The sequence below is a fragment of the Pholcus phalangioides genome, unplaced genomic scaffold (assembly GCF_987345545.1).
Source record: "Pholcus phalangioides strain wild (caught in Gottingen) unplaced genomic scaffold, Ppha-v1.0 ptg000004l_1, whole genome shotgun sequence".
NCBI classification, from domain to species: Eukaryota; Metazoa; Arthropoda; class Arachnida; order Araneae; family Pholcidae; genus Pholcus; species Pholcus phalangioides.
The window spans coordinates 26,667,749-26,684,838 of record NW_028301597.1 but is presented as its reverse complement, the minus strand read 5'-3'; the positions used below and the strand labels follow the sequence as shown (position 1 = coordinate 26,684,838).

Genomic DNA, 17,090 nt, shown 5'->3' with positions numbered 1-17,090 from the left:
CTCATCATGACAAACATAAACAGAAATTTATTAATAAAACAATTAGAATAAGAACGCAAACATGAGACGCTTTCAAACACACTTCTCCCTCTCTGTTTATTTTCGGATGTCCAATTTTGTTTTTGCAATCTTCCATCTCCTGAGGCTTTTCTTCTTCTTGTGCTCTCGAGCTTTATACCATATTGTTACGTCAAGGTTCTCAACTGAGAGACGCGCTACAGAACACCACCCCCCACGCAAGATTGGGTTTACCTATAAACACAAACTGAACTCTCTTGTTTGTTCTGTTCTTTGACGAATTCCAACAGCACGGCTCGAAGTATCTCAGCAACGATCCAGAGCATCAACTCTAGATGCCCTGATCGTTATCACCTCGATGATCTCCACGTCGTCTATCACAAAGATTCGGAAGTAATCCGTTTGGAGGAGTTTCTCGAGCATCTTGCCGGTCGCCGCGTCCCTGCAACCTACGGTAGACTCGCAGAACTTGTCGGACCGATTGATATGAATCAGCACGTTCACGTCGATGTTCAGAAACAACCGCAACATGTCGGACATCAACGTGATTAAACCCTCGTGTTTCATGTCGAAGCCCTTTATCCACAGCAGGACGAGGATGTCCCCGGTGGCCTCGTGGAAACCAGGATTCGTTCCGCCCCGGAAAACGTGTGGCAGATGCACGTACTGCATCAAAAACTGAATGTGTCCCATCTCATGGTGAATAGTGATGAAATAATCGTCGGTTCTATCTGCGAACATTTTGATCCAGAAATCCAATCCATTGGACAATTCGTGGACAAACGCGTGGCAAACCATCTTTTTGCCTTTGGATCTGTTGAATATAAACATCTTCCAGAAGACCTTCGTCATCGGCTTCAATCTCAACGAAGTGAAAAACTCTTCAGCCGTCTTCACTTTTAGTGCCACAGCGACATCCACCGATGGCTTCTCGGTAAATAGCTTCATGTGGTCCATAATGCTACTCCATTGATGGGCCCACATGTCCTCTAAAATATGCGCCGGAACGGGTCCGCGTTCTTGAATCTTGTCGCTACCATAACAGTTCCTGGGCATGCACTGGACATAAGAGTGGAGTTGCTTGTACGGCGGTTTCACCTGATTCCACAGCTTAGATATGGCGTCTTCGAGTATGTCACACTCGTAGCTATCCCGCCACATGGATATGGTGTCTTCAAAGTCATTAAGCTTCGCGGTTTCGTTGCTGAGCTTCTCGAATTCCCAGAAATATTTCCTGACGGGTTTATCAGTGACGTCTCTCCAAGATGTCCACAAGTATGCCATTTCGTCATAATCACGAGCTTCCGCTATGATCCTTCTTAGATCCAATTCCATTTGTATGGTGCACTCAGATTTGCTTCGGCTCTTGGTTGTATTGAGATGGTGAGTTTCTCCAACCTTCTCGCGTTTGATTTCGCAGATTTTGGTGGTGTCGAAATGCTCAGTCAGGTCATCCACCAGCTCAGTCTGTCTTTTGTATTTGTCCTCGAGTAGAGATGACATCTTGTCCTCTTCAATATTCACACTCACGCCCTTCTCCCTTCGCTCTGTCGCAGGAGGCTTGTGATATTCCCTTTAGTGGGGAAGGACAATCGCCCTTCTTCGGTGTCTGCGGCCTCGCAAAGTAGTCCATGTACGTTTGGTGGAATAATGCATTGTTCTCGAATTTTATCTGTTACTGCAGCGAGAATTTCAACAGGTTTACAAAAATCTTCGTTATTTCCTATTTCCAGCGAAGCACTGATATTCACAAGGGATGCTTCAATTCTTTCTCCAAATGCACTCACTAAGATGATTTTCCCTTTCTTAGTTATTAGTCCCTGTATACAGTCAGAATGAATCACTGGGATTTGACAACCAGAATCCACTAAGCTTCTGATTTTTCTATCATCTACGCAAATGTCAGCATAACGTAAAGGGTTCAAATCCAGACTCGATTCACTGGAATTAAATAATTCCGATCGAATTTCTGCGATTAACACATTATCTTCCGATTTCTCTTTTGTGTTAGCCTTATATCTTCGGTCACAATCTCCAGCGAAATGGTTCAGTCCACAGATGTAACACTCCTTTGGGGTTTTTCTGATAATCGTGTTTTCGGTCTTGTTCTAGTCCTTATTGCTATGATATTTCCGAGTTGGTGGTTGATATGCTGTTCTTGTCGATGTTCCTCGTCCCTCTCTATAACTGAAGTGTTGTTGCTGTAACAATGACTTTTCTTCTCCGTAGAACGCTTTCTTATCCTCGCCGATGTCTGCCCTGACGTTCTCATAGTCATCCAACTTATTAGCAAGGATGTCGGGTCGCTTGAATTGAGACCACTCGTCAATAAAATGATCTCGAATCTCTGACGGTACTTTGCGTTTTATCTGATCCGTAATAATCAAATCAGTCAGTTCTTCAACCGTGGTAATCTCCAGGCCTCGGATCCATTCAGTGAAGTTTCTGAGTTCATAAGCAAAATCACACCACGTTGCTTCCGATCGTTTACTGTGCTTTGTGAACATCTGTCGAAACCTCTCGGGAGTAAGCTTATATCTCTTAAGCAAAATGGATTTGACTTGGTCATAGTCATCTGTTGTCTCTTCATTTTCTCTAGCAATGACTTGCGCCACATCATAAGGTAATAGTCCAATCAGATATGAAACCCAAAATTCCCTTTTTATTTCGGCTCTTTTCGCTTGTCTTTCAAACAACACCAGGTTGAGGCTGATCTCGTTGCTCCTCGGATCGAACTTTTGCAAAATGTTCTGTAGCTCTAGTCTTGGCCTTGCCATTGAGTTAATCTGGGATTCACCTGCCGCGCTGATGCGAATCCTTTCATTTTCTAGTTGCATTTTTCTGAGTTCGAACTCCATTCGTCTCTCCTCACTAGCTTCCATCCGTTTTCTCTCCTCACTAGCTTCCATCCGTTTTCTCTCCTCACTTGCTTCCATCTCTTTCCGTTTTCTCTCCTCACTTGCTCCCATCTCTTTTCGTTTTCTCTCCTCGCTTGCTTCCATCTCTGTCCGTTTTCTCTCCTCAATTACGGTGTTCAAAAACTGTTCGATGAACTCTTTGTCATAGCATTCTGCCTCCATTATTGCGGATTTGAGTTGAAATACTTTCATCTGCATAACATTTTCAAGCCCCATTTCCGCAGCGACTTGCTGTAAGTCCTCTTTTTTGCCTCTGGCTAAGAAAGCCATGATTTTCTCAAAGAAAAGAAACCCAGCGAATTTTCTTATGAAAAAAAACACTCACCGCACTTTTCCTTCGTTCTTCCAACACTCTTCAAGTGCTCTTCGTATCGTCTCCTCACGACAAAAGTTCTCTTCGCGTCGCCTTCTCACGACAAAAGTCCTCCACTTTTCACGTCGCCTTCTCACGACGAAAGTTTCTCCGTTAAATATTGTCCGATCTATTGCTCACTATCCTACCGACTGCGCCAATGTAGTGACCTTATGTTCTTTGAATAGTGAGCACTCATCATGACAAACATAAACAGGAAATTTATTAATAAAAAAATTAAAAAAGAACGTAAATATGCGACGACGATCCTACTCGATCGCTTTCCCACACACTTCTCCCTCTCTGTTTATTTTCGAATGTCCAATTTTGTTTTTTCAATCTTCCATCTCCTGAGGCTTTTCTTCTTCTTGCGCTCTCGAGCTTTATACCATATTGTTACGTCAAGGTTCTCAACTGAGAGACGCGCTACAGAACACTACACCGACATTACACTACAAAAGTTTTGGAAAAGATCTTTTATCAAACTATTATAGTGTGATCACGGCTTTAGTTCGATCCACCGTAGAAGTGAAAGACATGCTATATTACCACCTCGAAAATGTATCAGAAAGAAAAGGTACCCAATGACAGTGGTTCATCAAAAATACGGTACTTCTGAGTACCTTCGGCCGTGTTAAGGTTTCAGTGGTTGTTTTTGAAGCCGGATCATGAAATCCTTTTCCTCTCTCTAACAAGCAGTCGATAGCTAAAATATCTTTAAAAGAATTTAAAAATCTGAAGTCTGTCTTTTTTTAGAAGATACGAAAGAAAAATTCCAAAAAAAAGAAGTAATATTATTAAAGACTTTTCAAGTAGGAAAAAAAGTGGTGAAGAGACTTTCAAAATACGAATACAACGCCACAACAGGCAAAATGCTCAACGAGGTGGTTGAAAAAAAGATGCCCATAAAAATATGGATGTCCGTGCTTAGAAATATTCACTTCATATTCTGCCTTAGAGCCTAAGATTAGCTACTTCTGAAACATAAAATTTCATTTAATGGGTTTTTCTTCCGTTTATAGGTTCAATATCGAGTAAAATATACTTGCAGGGACCGGGGTCGGCCCCAAAACCACTCAAGTGCTTAGGGCCTCCAAACGTCTTAATCCGGTTCTGTCAAAAACGTTGTCAAAAGAAGTCACAATCACCAATTGCTATCAAAATTGCGGTGAAATCATTGATTCTGACAAATATCTGAGATGAATATTTACATTTTTTTGCCATAATTATCATAAAATAATTTATATTTATCATGTGAAAACGCTTTTTATTCACAACTTTAGAAAAACGTTAAAAATTCAAATGAACTGGGGAAAACGGGAGAATATATATAAATGGGAACAAAAACAAAATTTACAGGAATATCCCGCAATACGTGATACGAATTTTCTGTCAATTTCTTTCAGATTTTTTGCTGGCCCTTGGGTTCAGAAAGGTTGAGAAACGCTGGTATAAATAAAGTGGTGAGAGAGAGAAGCCTACGGCCAGACGAAACAAACGACGTCCTTATTCTTTCCGCGAAATGTAATTCCAATCCTTAAAGTCAAACAAGAGCAGAAAAGAGAAAAATAAAACCAGGAGATATTTTTTAGTTAAAAAGCAACAGGAAAGATTCCTTCTCTCGTCGGGAGATTCAATCAAATTTATTTTTCGCTAGCAGTAAATAAAGTAAGGATGTGTTGCTTATATTGCTTATATACTCTATTTATCCCTCCTATATAACTGCGTATTTCATTGCGGTAGGTCGATTTTATAGATTTGAAGTCCAGCCAAACTGGTTTATAACGACCTCGGTTATACGGGGGGGGGGGGTGTCCCGTAAGTGCTCTAATGCGGCTTTTATCTCATCAACCGTCCGTCGTAGAGGTATTATTCCGATTTAAAAAATGCTCAAAAGATATTCAAAAATTACCGTGTGTACCAGTATTGAGAGGCGTCCGAGTGGCATGGTGGTAAGATGCTCTTCTACCACAGGTAAGGTTGCTGTCATGGTCCCGGATTCGAATCCGAGACAGGATATAGATAAGATATTTTCCCTAACGAAAATGAGGCGACAAGAGACAGATAGCGCCTTCATTTCCAACCCATCTCATTAATGGCAGTAAATTGCAATACAGTGATATGGTCAGAGTTGGTATTTGTTGGTGTAGTATTGAGAGTGAAACTGTCCTCAAACTTTCAATTAGAAAGTGCCTGTATCTTCTGAGGCCAACGGAAATAATTACATGTTTCTAAGGGCAATATTCGCTGAGATATTTGAATTCGAAAATCGGAGGAAAGTTACGAAATAACAGCAAAAACTAACGGACAACGCTCCTTTCCCCTCATTTTATTCTGTCCTTTCCCAACCTTTCTCCGAATTTTGAATTCGAATATCTCAGCGAGTATTGCGTTTAGAAACTTTTTTTTTTGCCTCAGGAGAGACAGGGTAACAACTTTCTGATTGGAAGTTAGAGAACGGGGAGACCGTATGAAATTTTTTTTAATTTTGTTACACGCTGTGTTTTTACTCTCAAAACTCATACAGGGTAATTTTTGAACGCCTGTTGAGCATTTGTTGAATTGGAACCGTACCTCTACGACGGACAGTTGATAAGATCAAAATCACATTCACTACCCCTATACATCAGAGGATCTTCAACCCTTTCTCAAGCCACGAGTATTGCCTATGCTTGTCATCAAACAGAGAGCCAGTGCCGTCTTAAGGCATGGGCCCACCCGGACACGGCCCGGGGGCCTCAAGAGAGAAGGGGCCTCACAAAAATGAGATCTGGTTGAAATTTTCGAGAATTTGCCCGATAGGGCCTCAAAAAAATCATTTGGCCAGGGGGCCCATGATGCTCTTCAGACGGCCCTGCAGAGAGCGCCTACTTACGGCAATGTTTACATACATATGCCTGAAATCTACATAATCGTAATTCTTTAGTACAATTTTTACAAGGAATTTAATTGAAGCGTTGATCAGGTGCTCGCGAGCACGGAATCCGGCATGAACATTGAGCACTCTTGATGCTTCGGGGAGCACCATGGTGCTCGCAAGCAACAGGTTGAAGATGGCTGCTATACATCGTCGATAATTGGCTTTCTGGGCTGATCCCCCCTTCCAAATATAGAAAAATGTTAATGAACCGTGCTTATAACGTCAATGAAAATGCCACGAACTTTGATATAACGACACATTTTTTGGTCATTTTATGGAGTTTTTGATAATTAACGATGGGAAAAAAGATTTGTAAGACGCTTTGACGCACCGTCTCTCATGCTCCTAATTAACATGACCAATAAGTAAATGTACATTAGAATTAAATTTGGAGTTAATGAAAATGCAATGAAATATGAAAATGTTTGAATCTGCTTGGTTGAATATATATTGACGGTATTTTTCCTATATATTATAGTAATGCCTGCAGCAATACCCGAGCGGTACCTGAAACTCGTACCCGTAGTCTTTTTGTGTTACGCCCTGAAAGGACCGCATCCGGCTCTACAAGAATTTCTGGGAAGTAACGGTTTCTGCGATGCGCTCAACGTCTTCATACATGCCCTGATCCGAACGTACATCTCAGTTTACGTCAGTTGTTTGATCAGAATTATCGTCTGTACCATTCTGGAAAAGACCGGTAAACATCAATGGGTGGCCGTGTTCGAAGGATACGACGTGAGTTTTTTTTTTTAATCCTTTGGATACATCTTTAGCAGATTAACCCTTTAAGCGGCAATTAGAAATCACTAAACCCCACTTCAAAATGCCATACATTTTTTAAATTAAGTATGTTTTCTCCCGATTTTCAACAGGTGCAAACTAAGAGGGTACAGGGGAAACAAGGGCGTAGTGATGGGGGGGGCGGACTTGGGGGTCTGGTTCCCCCCCCCCCCCCGGAATGTGAGAAAATGACCGAAAAAAGGGAAAAAGATGGCCAAATCCATTGTTCTGTCACTTTGGTTCTCCTCCCCCCCCCCCGAACGAAATTTCTGGCTACGCCCCTGCAGGGAAATACAGTATCTCTGGGTTTGTCATACTAGAGAGAGAGAGGATCTAAGTCGGTGAGTAACCAAAGGAGTTACCCAGATTATTTGCAAGCATGTAAATAACCAAAAGAGTGACCAAAAGCGCAAATGATCGGGTCAGTGAGTGGCCGAAAGAGTGACCTAGAGTGTCTGTGACCAAAATAATGCACAAGCATGTGAGTAACCAAAACAGTTTGCGATCATACGCGCTACCAAAAGAGTGGCCCTGCTAGCGTGAGAACGGTTTTGTGAATGACCACAAGAGTGACCCGGAGTGCGTGTAAGCATGTAATATCCAAAACTAGTGCAACCATGCGATCGACCAAAAGAGGGACCTAGAGAGCAATGTACCAAGTCAGTAAACGACCGAAAATTGACCTAGATAGTGTGTAAGCATAGGAGTGACCTAGAGAAGTGTGTAAGCATAGGAGTGACCTAGAGAAGTGTGTAAGCATAGTAGTGACCTAGAGAAGTGTGTAAGCATAGTAGTGACCTAGAGAAGTGTGTAAGCATAGGAGTGACCTAGAGAAGTGTGTAAGCATAGGAGTGACCTAGAGAAGTTTGTAAGCATAGGAGTGACCTAGAGATTGTGTAAGTATAGGAGTGACCTAGAGATTGTGTAAGCATAGAAGTGACCTAGCGAATGAGGAACCAGGTCAGTGAATGACCAAAAGATTAACCAAAAAAGTGACTAAAAAAGTGTACAACCATTGTTTGACGAAAAGAGTGACAACTACAGAGGCGTATTTACAAGAGCAGGGTGGGGTTGCTGTAAATTTGAGGAATGAGTGGACAAGAAAATAAGACTAGAATATTATAAGGGTGGCAAAAAATTTGCCACAATATTTATTACTATTTTTCCACTATTTATTGCTATTTTTCCACTATTTATTACTATTTTTCCACTATTTATTACTATTTTTCCACGATTTATTACTATTTTTCCACTATTTATTGCTATTTTTCCACTATTTATTACTATTTTTTCACTATTTATTATATTTTACTATTTAGTCTATGTAGCCCACGAGCAGCGAAGCCATAAATATGCAGTCTGTGGGCCAGATATGAGGTATTTCTGCCGCTCGAAAAATGTTTGCCTAAAAATAAAGAATATGATCTGCATTTTTTTTTACGGGATATTTTCTCGTAATTTGGGCCGTCCCACTTTTTTTTTTATAAGAAACTGTGTCCGGCAGCAGGGTCATCTGGTTCTCGATAGTGAGCCCTGAAGCAGTAGAGGAAGAGGGACCTCGGGAAAGAGGGACCGAGAATAATATGGAAAAACAATTTTTTCCCCTGCTGTATTGTTCGGCTTTCATGACGACGGGTACTCAAAATTGCGAAAAGAAAAAAAAATACAATTAAAAATATGATGGGGGACCACTACACACGTGTTTCCCTTCCTAGGGGCCTTGCAACAAAACGAATGATTTTCAGGGATTTTCAGTGCGATAAGAGAGGGAAGAGGGATCTTTCAAATTCCTATAAAGGCTAGAAGCCTTTTCTTGGAACCAGTGCCGTCTTAATGCATGGGCTCACCCGGGAGCTTTAACAGAAGAGGGGCCTCAGAAAAACGAGAAGTAGTTGAATTTTTCGAGAATTTTTCAGGTAGGGCCTCATAAAAATCACTTGGCCCGGAGATCCATGATACCCTTAAGACGGCCCTACCTGGAATTATTGGAAGGTTTTCATCTTTACCCTTGTATGATTTTTAGACTGAAAAATTCGAATAACATTTTCCATAAAGGTGAAATAAACCAATTAGTTATTCGTGTTTAAATGCTTTGAGAAATGAAAGGGTAATGAATATATTCTCGCGGCCCGGAACGATTGATTTGCCCGGTGGTTGAGAAACACTGAGCTAGAGCAACAACTTTCCAATTGGAAGTTAGAGGATCGTATGATTTTCTTCATTTGAACGGCATTTAAGATCATGGGCGACATCATTTGAAACATTTCTTTTTTCTAATTGAAAGTTTCTCTAAAACCAACGGTTCAGGAAATGAACATTGCACAACGATGAGAGTGGACACGCTGCATAAACAGGGTGTTCTGTTAATTGGCCGACAAACTCAGAGGGTTGTTATGGAACATGGTGTCGCAAACCACGTTGAGAGGGTAAAAATCGCGAAAAACGCATGCAGGCTCTGAGTCCAGAGGAGACGAAAGGTGGATGTTAGTTGATCGCTGAACGCGTTCGTGGGTTCGCTCACCATATCTGACGTAAGCAGCGTCGCGAAACGCATACGCTGGGGTTCTACGCTGGGGTAGGATCACGCGCTGCGGACGACGTAAATTAGAGCTATTGTGGTAGTAAGCACGTGTAGCAGTAGTTATCTGTTTCCATGAGTATCGTGATGGCTGACTACACGAATGAGGAATACGCTGATATGCATCTGATATAGAGGTCACCTTAAATCACTCGTTTATGCGACGCCTGTGGACACACCGGAGGATCTCATAGCGTGGATTGTCGTCGCTGCGGCAGCAGATGTCAAAAGCATACCTGGTATCTTCGAGCGCGCGTCCGGGAATCGTTTTTACGTCGTTTTAGACTGTGCAATGACGTCAGCGGCCACCACTTCCAACAACTCTTGTAATAATTAGTCAAATAAATCTTTTTGTAGTTATTATTGTACTTTTTTGACGTTCCGGCGTGACGTCGAAACCTGCATGCGTTTTTCGCGATTTTCACCTTCTCAACGTGGTTTGCGACACCGTGTTCTATTGCAATTTTTGTTCGTCTTGATGCCTACTAACAACCCTCTCAGTTTGTCGGTCCATTAACAGAACATCCTGTATACAAAAAAGTATCAATAATCGAGGTAGAAGCGTATTTTATGCAGATGAAATGCGCTTAATATTAATTAATAATTCATAATATTAATTCATAATATTAATCTACATTGAACTTGTAGAAAGGAAAATCAAATGTTTTAAAATCTTTAGTTCTCTGTCAGTTCTTTTGATGATAGGTGATATCATTAGAGATATAACATCCGTTTTGTCTCAATATTTGCAATAACTGGCATTTGATGAACGATAAAATATTTCCCCACCCTTCTTCTCCCAAAGAAATTCGCTTGGTACAAGTTTTTTGTCTGACGCGTTTCCCACAATCTAAATTTGACCAGTAAATAACAAAAAGTGGATGGACAGTGGCGTATTTACGGGTCTGAGTGGCCAAGAAAATTAGAAAAATGAAAGAAAGGCGGAAAAATTTGTCAAGCCTATCATGAAACCGCCTCCTGCCCAGGCAGTGAGGGAGTTTGCAAGCATGTGGGTGAGCAAGAGAATGACCTAGCGCGTGAGGAACTAGGTCTGTATGAGCGATTAAACGCGCAACCTACAGCGAGCGCAAACATATGCATGACTAAATGAGTGACCTAGTGCGTAAGCAGTTAAATGACCAAAACCGTGACCAAGAATATGCTCAAACAAGTGAATGACCAAAAGCATGACCTAGTTAGTGAGTGTGCAAACATGCATGGCCAAAAGCGTGACCTAGTGAGTGTGCAAACATGCATGGCCAAAAGCGTGACCTAGTGAGTGTGCAAACATGCATGACCGAAACGTGACCTAGAGCGTGGCAAGCATACGAATGGCCAAGTGACCTAGAGACAGTGCCGTCTTAAGGCATGGGTCCACCCGGGCACGGCCCGGGGGCCTCAAGAGAAAAGGGGCCTCAAAAATGAGATCTTGTCGAAATTTTCAGGAATTTGCCTGGTAGGGCCTCGGAAAAATCACTTGGCCCGGGAGCCCATGATGTTCTCAAGACGGCCTTGCCTAGAGAGTATGTGACCATGGATCTGGCCAAAGGGCTGGCCTTGGGACTAAGGGACTAGGTCAGTAAACGACAAAAAGAATGAGCTAGAGCGTGTGTAAGCATGTGAATGACCAAAAGAGTGACTTAGAGAGTGTGTGAGCATAGGATTGACCAAAAGAGTGATTTAGACACACACAGGCGTATTTACAGGAGTGGAGACCAAGCGAGTCAATGCACAGGGTGGTGAATTCGAGGAATGAGTAGTCAAGAAAATTGGACCAGAATATGAGAAGGGCGACAAAACCGTAAATCCGCCTCTACGAATAGAAGAGGAGAAATGGGAATGGCTGGAGGTTTTTTTTGTGGAAGAGAAGTGTAGAACTAAAATTTAAAATACAAACTGTATTTAAACGCAAACGAAGAAGTATTAAAAGTTAGTCTAAGTTAAGTATTAAAAGGTAAACTAAGAAAATTTCGTTTTATACTGTTTCAATGTACACGATATTCCATCATTTGTGAAAAACATTAGTTTTAGAATGCAATACTATTAAAACTGTTGGAAGTGTTTCAAGATTTACTATGGTCAAGGTATACCAGTTTCCTCTCTATATATGTGCTTTCTCCTTCCAACTCAGGTGATGTTCTTCGCGTTCCACCCCATGATGCCCGGCAGAACAATCCTCGACACGATCATGTCTCCGATCGAGAGCATGTCTCCAGGAATCTCAATGACATCGACGATGACGTTGACACTCTCTCTCGGAGCTCTTAAATGCATCATTCAGTGAGTAGAACATCGATTTGAGTTTTTTGCTGAAGGCCGGTGGCTTTAAACCCCATGGCTAACTGAAAATTATTCCAGGAGGAGCCACTTGGAAGAAAATCAAAAAGTTCACAGAGAGACGAGGCTTTGCGGTATTTCGTTGAAGAGTGATTTTTGCCGCATATTTTGGGGGGCCAAAGAAAATAGAACTATAGACGTAGGAAATGGTTTAGACCTATGGGTGCTCGATTTGGTCTTTATAGGTCATATAGGAACAGGACCGGAACTAGAGGGAGGTTGGAGGGGGACAACTGCGCCCGGACTGAAAAATTAGGAAGGGGGGGGGGCGTAAAGTGGTGGGTCGGCAAAATACCTAGTTACCGCCCTGTATAGGAGATTTTAATTTCTGCATTAATTCTGAAGTGGGAGGCTTCTATCCGACGCTACAAAATACTGTGGATACTCGAGCACCCACCTTCGGCTCCGACGTCACCAAGAACAGTCTATTATTTATAAATGTATTGAGAAAAACTCATCGAAAATCTTGATCTTCGAAGCCAAACAGAATACAGTAAAACTCGGTTATAACAACCTCGGCCGTAACGACACTTCGGCTATACCGTCTTAAAAAAAAAATTGGTCAGGTTTCCCCATAAAGAATACGATACTGATAAACCTTTTTTTTATGGTAATGATGAAAACGCAACGACCTTGGTCGTTATATAAAGTCATTTTTCATCGCTTTTGCTTTCGTTTTCATGGTATATTTTACCAAGATATATATTCCTGGAATTACAGCTCGTCACATCATTGGCGAGATACGGGGATGGCAGGAAGGGGGGGGCGGGGACCCTCTTTATTGTCATATAAATTTCTTAAATATTAAATCATGTTTTTCCATGACTAAAAAAAAAAAGATTTTATTCCTTTAATTTTTCGCTCTCAGGGATCCGGAAGCGGTGTGGAGCAAGTGTTGCGAATTAGTTTCGTCTGTGAAGCATGTGCTCCTGAACCAACGTGAACCGCACCAAATTAACAACTGAGAAAATGTGGAGATCGAGAGACGAATTTGAATCCGGCAGCGCCAGCTGAAACGCTTCGAAATTTTTTTTCAAAAGCCAAGAATTGAGCCAAAATGTGTTTTATTTAGAGCTCGAAATCAAAATCTTTAGACTTGTTTTTTTGTTTTTTGTAACCAGTTTTTTTTCCCCTTTTTTCAAAATTTTCTGTCAAAAAAATAAATTGTTTGGACTGAGAGACAGATATTGGGGTTTTCTTTCTTCTATTTTTCGGCATATGGAGCAATAATTCTAATGCATATAGAATCGGTCAAAACTGCACTTTGAGCATTTTCACACTGTTGTTGTTCCGAGCACCGCGGTGTTGCGAACATACAAGAGAACTACATAACTCCTACTACTAAACCAATCATGCATCTCGTCCATATTCCTCTATGGAACTTCTAACGAATTGGTACATGTTGGAATGTGCGTGTACGTGTAGTCTACCTTTTGTGAAGTTTGTTCCTGGGTAATGGTTGTTATAGTCCTGCCATCTATTTCTCAAACACTAAGTGAAGTGTAATGATTACTATTTGCACCGTTGTAGGCTTGTTTTGCTCTCTGTGGCGAGACTTTTAACTTCTTTACGTTACGGGCGCAATATTACGTCCAAACACTAGAAGAATAAATTTAAACAAGTTCTCTGTGTGTTCTTCCTTCTCTCTTCACCATCGTGAAGCTTTATAGTAACCCTGTCTATACGGAAGTTGCTCTTTCTTTCCCTCCTTTCTTTTCTATACTCCTGTTAATGATTTTTTCCACACACATAATGTATCTTTCTACTAAATACATGTAAGAGCGAAAGAGACCATGTAGGGTGATGGTGAAAAGAGGATTCTAAAAAAAACTTTTACCTACTTTATCTATTATATTTTTTCATTTTATATTTGTTTTTCTTTCTACCCTTCTTTCTTTTTCTAACGCGTGGTTAGGTTAGCACAAGGTTACCGGATTTAACGCCGATTCATTGAATAGGCATGCAAATTTCTTTCCAAACGCTTGTACGTGTAGTGGTTAATGGGGAGATCGGCTCGCATTTATGCCACGAAGTTGGGAACGGCAGAAAAACAACTTTAGCCGACCACCACTGAGGCGCCGGTGGGTTTGAACCCGGGCGAACTACATCAACGCATGTTCATGCCTACGGTGACCACACGTCCCATATTTCACGTAAATTTTCTCATCCCGACTTTGTTTCAAAAATGTCCCGGTTTTTCTCGTATTAACAACGAAGCGTAAAGGCGCGTATACACTAGGGCGCCGATCTTGCAACGCACGACCCCCTGCAGCGGTTCTAATCCGCTCGTGGGTATACAAACTTCCTTTGTGTTGTGTTCTTTTCTTTCCTTTGTGTTCGTTGAAAAAACCGATTTCAGGTGGGTCCAGTGAAAACAGCTCAAGAATTGTTCGCAATACCGTACAAATTACTGAACAAACAATTGCGATTGCTTTCATTGCATGATCCGCGCGCTAGTGTGTACGCGCCTTAATGGATTTTTATTCTTCATTGAAATCAAGGAGTGAAATTATTTTTGATCTCATAAATATTATGGCAATTACAACAATAAATAAGAATATTCATCTCACATATTTGTCATGTTTGAACGTTTTATTTCGTGGAATTCATTTTAATCACGCGCGCTCGAAGATACCAGCTATGCTTTTGATGTCTGCCGCAGCGACGACAATCCGCGCTATGAGATCCTCCGGTGTGTCCACAGGCGTCGCATAAACTAGTGATTTAAGGTGACCCCCATATCAGATGCATATCAGCGTATTCCTCATTCGTGCATCATTCCCAGATTTTTCCAGTGATTTTATCAACAGTTGGCAATTTTGCTTACTTTTGGCCAGGGGCGTCGGAAGTGTTTCGAACCTGTGGGTGCCCGTCTTGAGATTCATGTAGGAAATTTCGATTTTTGAATCAATTCTGTGGGTGCTCGGAGCCGTTCTACAAACTTCCGTGGGTGCTCGAGCACCCACAGCACCCCCGGCTCCGACGCCAATGCTTTTGGCAATAATTGGGAACGTCCCGTATTTTTCTCTAGGAAATATGATCAGCCTATTTTGTCTTTTTTTTTTTTTTGGATTCATGAGTAGATTTACTATATTTCCTCGAGAAAAACATGCCATTTTGATTCTAAATACTGAAAATCGATGATTAAGTTAAGCAAAGTTGCTAACTATCGCAAAATCACTGAAAATCGCCAATGGCGGGAAATGAAGCACTACCGCAAAATACAGCGAATTAAAATGAATTCCACAAAATAAAACGTTAAACATGAAAAATATGTGAGATGGAATATATTCTTATTCAAAAGTTGTAAAACTATCCCATATAATACAATAATAATTTCAATCCTTGCGTTCATGTAGCGTTTTCGAAAGAATTTCCAAGAATTAGAGCTCATTACATTGAAGGAATCAAAAAAAATTGAAATGATGATAAAAATTGAATTTCTCGATTCTTAAAAAAACGAATTTTACAGACATTTTGACGCCTAATCTTCTTTGATTCGCCAAACTTGCGCTGGTAGAAATGTACCGAAGAAATTGTGTAGAAAAAAATTCGCGTTTGCAAAAGTTGCTTTTTTCGATTAGCATTCGTACTTGTTTTTCATTTGTATTGAGAAAAAACACCATTGATACCTAAATATCTCGCGGTTTATTCACATTATTGTACCTCTTGTTATGAGCATGCTGCGCTTTGATTTGGTACTGTCGTGAGTATGACTCGGGAAAAACGTCAGAAAATATAACCAAGCGAGAAACAAATATGTATAGCGCGTGTCCTGTAAGTCATAACTCGGCCTTTATCTCATCAACCTTTCATCGTAGAGGAATGGTATCAATTTAAAATACGATCAAAATGTGTTCAAAAATAATCCTGCACCAATTTCGAGAGTGAAAATACAGTATGCCACAAAATAAAAAGTCTCAATTTTTATATGGACACCCTGTGTCCAAAAACCTAATTAAATGTTGTTGCTCTGCCTTTTTTGAGGACAACAACAAAATTGCTCGTTTCTAAGTGCAATATTCGTCGAGACATTTGAATTGAAAAAGTTGAGAAAAAAAACGGCATAAATGAGAGAAAGGAGCATTGTCCGCTCGCAACCCTAGAGAGTCATTCAAAAATACATTAACATACCCCTGATATAATCTGGGCTCTACAGTCATTACATTATGAAAACGTTTCACGTTTACAATTCATTATTTATATTAAAAACATCTGTTTAACCCTTTAAGTGGTTTTTTTAAATTTTCGGGATCCACACTATAATTGCTACATTGGAAATAAAAGCGTGTTACGATCTTGAGATATTTCGTGGTGACAGAAATAAAGCAGATCAGGTTTGGCAATATATTTCGAGATTGCTGCTGTAAGGGCTAAAAAAGGGGGTACAAACATGGGTGGAGATACAGGGGGGAATTATTGCCCCCCCCCCCTCCGCCTCAAAGGTGGAGCCGACTGATTTAATGTTCAGTAAAACCTCTCTTTTGCAGTCACCAGGGAGACGAAAAAGTTTGTCCATAAAAGAGGGGGGTGACCATTAATCAAGGATTTGACACGCATACTTTTATTATACAAAGAGGAAATCATTATTTGGCTGTAAAACAGGTGTCCGTTAAGAGAGGTTGACATCATCATCATCATCATGCTTCCCCCACCACAGCAATCATCATCATCGTGCTTTCCCAGGGCCGCAACTAGATGCTTGGTCACCCGAGGCAAGTGCGCATTTTGGCTCCCCTTTCTAATATGTTGAAGAGAATAAAATTGGCGCTCCCTCTGGTCCAGCGCCCGGGGCACGAGACCCGCCTACCCCTTCCCCCCCCCCCGGACTTTGAAGACTATCTCCGCTTATGGGTACCAGGTGTAGTTTTTAAAAAGTAAGTAAAAAAAAAATAGTTAGTATTGAATATATTTCAACGAATAAATGAAAGAGCCTTTCAAAACTATTAAATGAGTATGCTGTATTTCTTAATACAGCTTTGTTGCCGTATAAGCAAAACGCATGGTTATAATTGTATGTTATTAATTGTATATGAATACAATACTTTTCAGAACTTGCTTTCCAAAATGCAAGTTAAGCATATTTAATCACTAAACTTGCAACGAGCAGCTTGCTGGTGGGGTAATAAATAGTAAACACAAGAGAGCGGCTGGGGGGATTGTCACGCTCAAGTCGACCTTGAC

At 41.0% G+C, this 17,090-nt stretch overlaps 2 protein-coding genes across 2 annotated transcripts; one reads left to right on the top strand and one right to left on the bottom strand.

Moving 5' to 3' along the window:
* Positions 1 to 324: 324 nt before the first annotated feature.
* Positions 325 to 1,521, bottom strand: LOC149087014 (angiotensin-converting enzyme-like). Its single transcript, XM_089231894.1, has one exon. The coding sequence runs from the start codon at positions 1,519 to 1,521 to the stop codon at positions 325 to 327; it is 1,197 nt and encodes a 398-aa protein (XP_089088020.1).
* Positions 1,522 to 6,688: 5,167 nt separating this feature from the next.
* LOC149087013 (uncharacterized) lies at positions 6,689 to 13,088 on the top strand. Its single transcript, XM_089231893.1, has 3 exons — positions 6,689 to 6,946; positions 11,701 to 11,849; positions 12,775 to 13,088. The coding sequence occupies exons 1-3, from the start codon at positions 6,689 to 6,691 to the stop codon at positions 12,869 to 12,871; spliced, it is 504 nt and encodes a 167-aa protein (XP_089088019.1). The 3' UTR covers positions 12,872 to 13,088.
* The last annotated feature ends 4,002 nt before the right edge of the window (positions 13,089 to 17,090 follow it).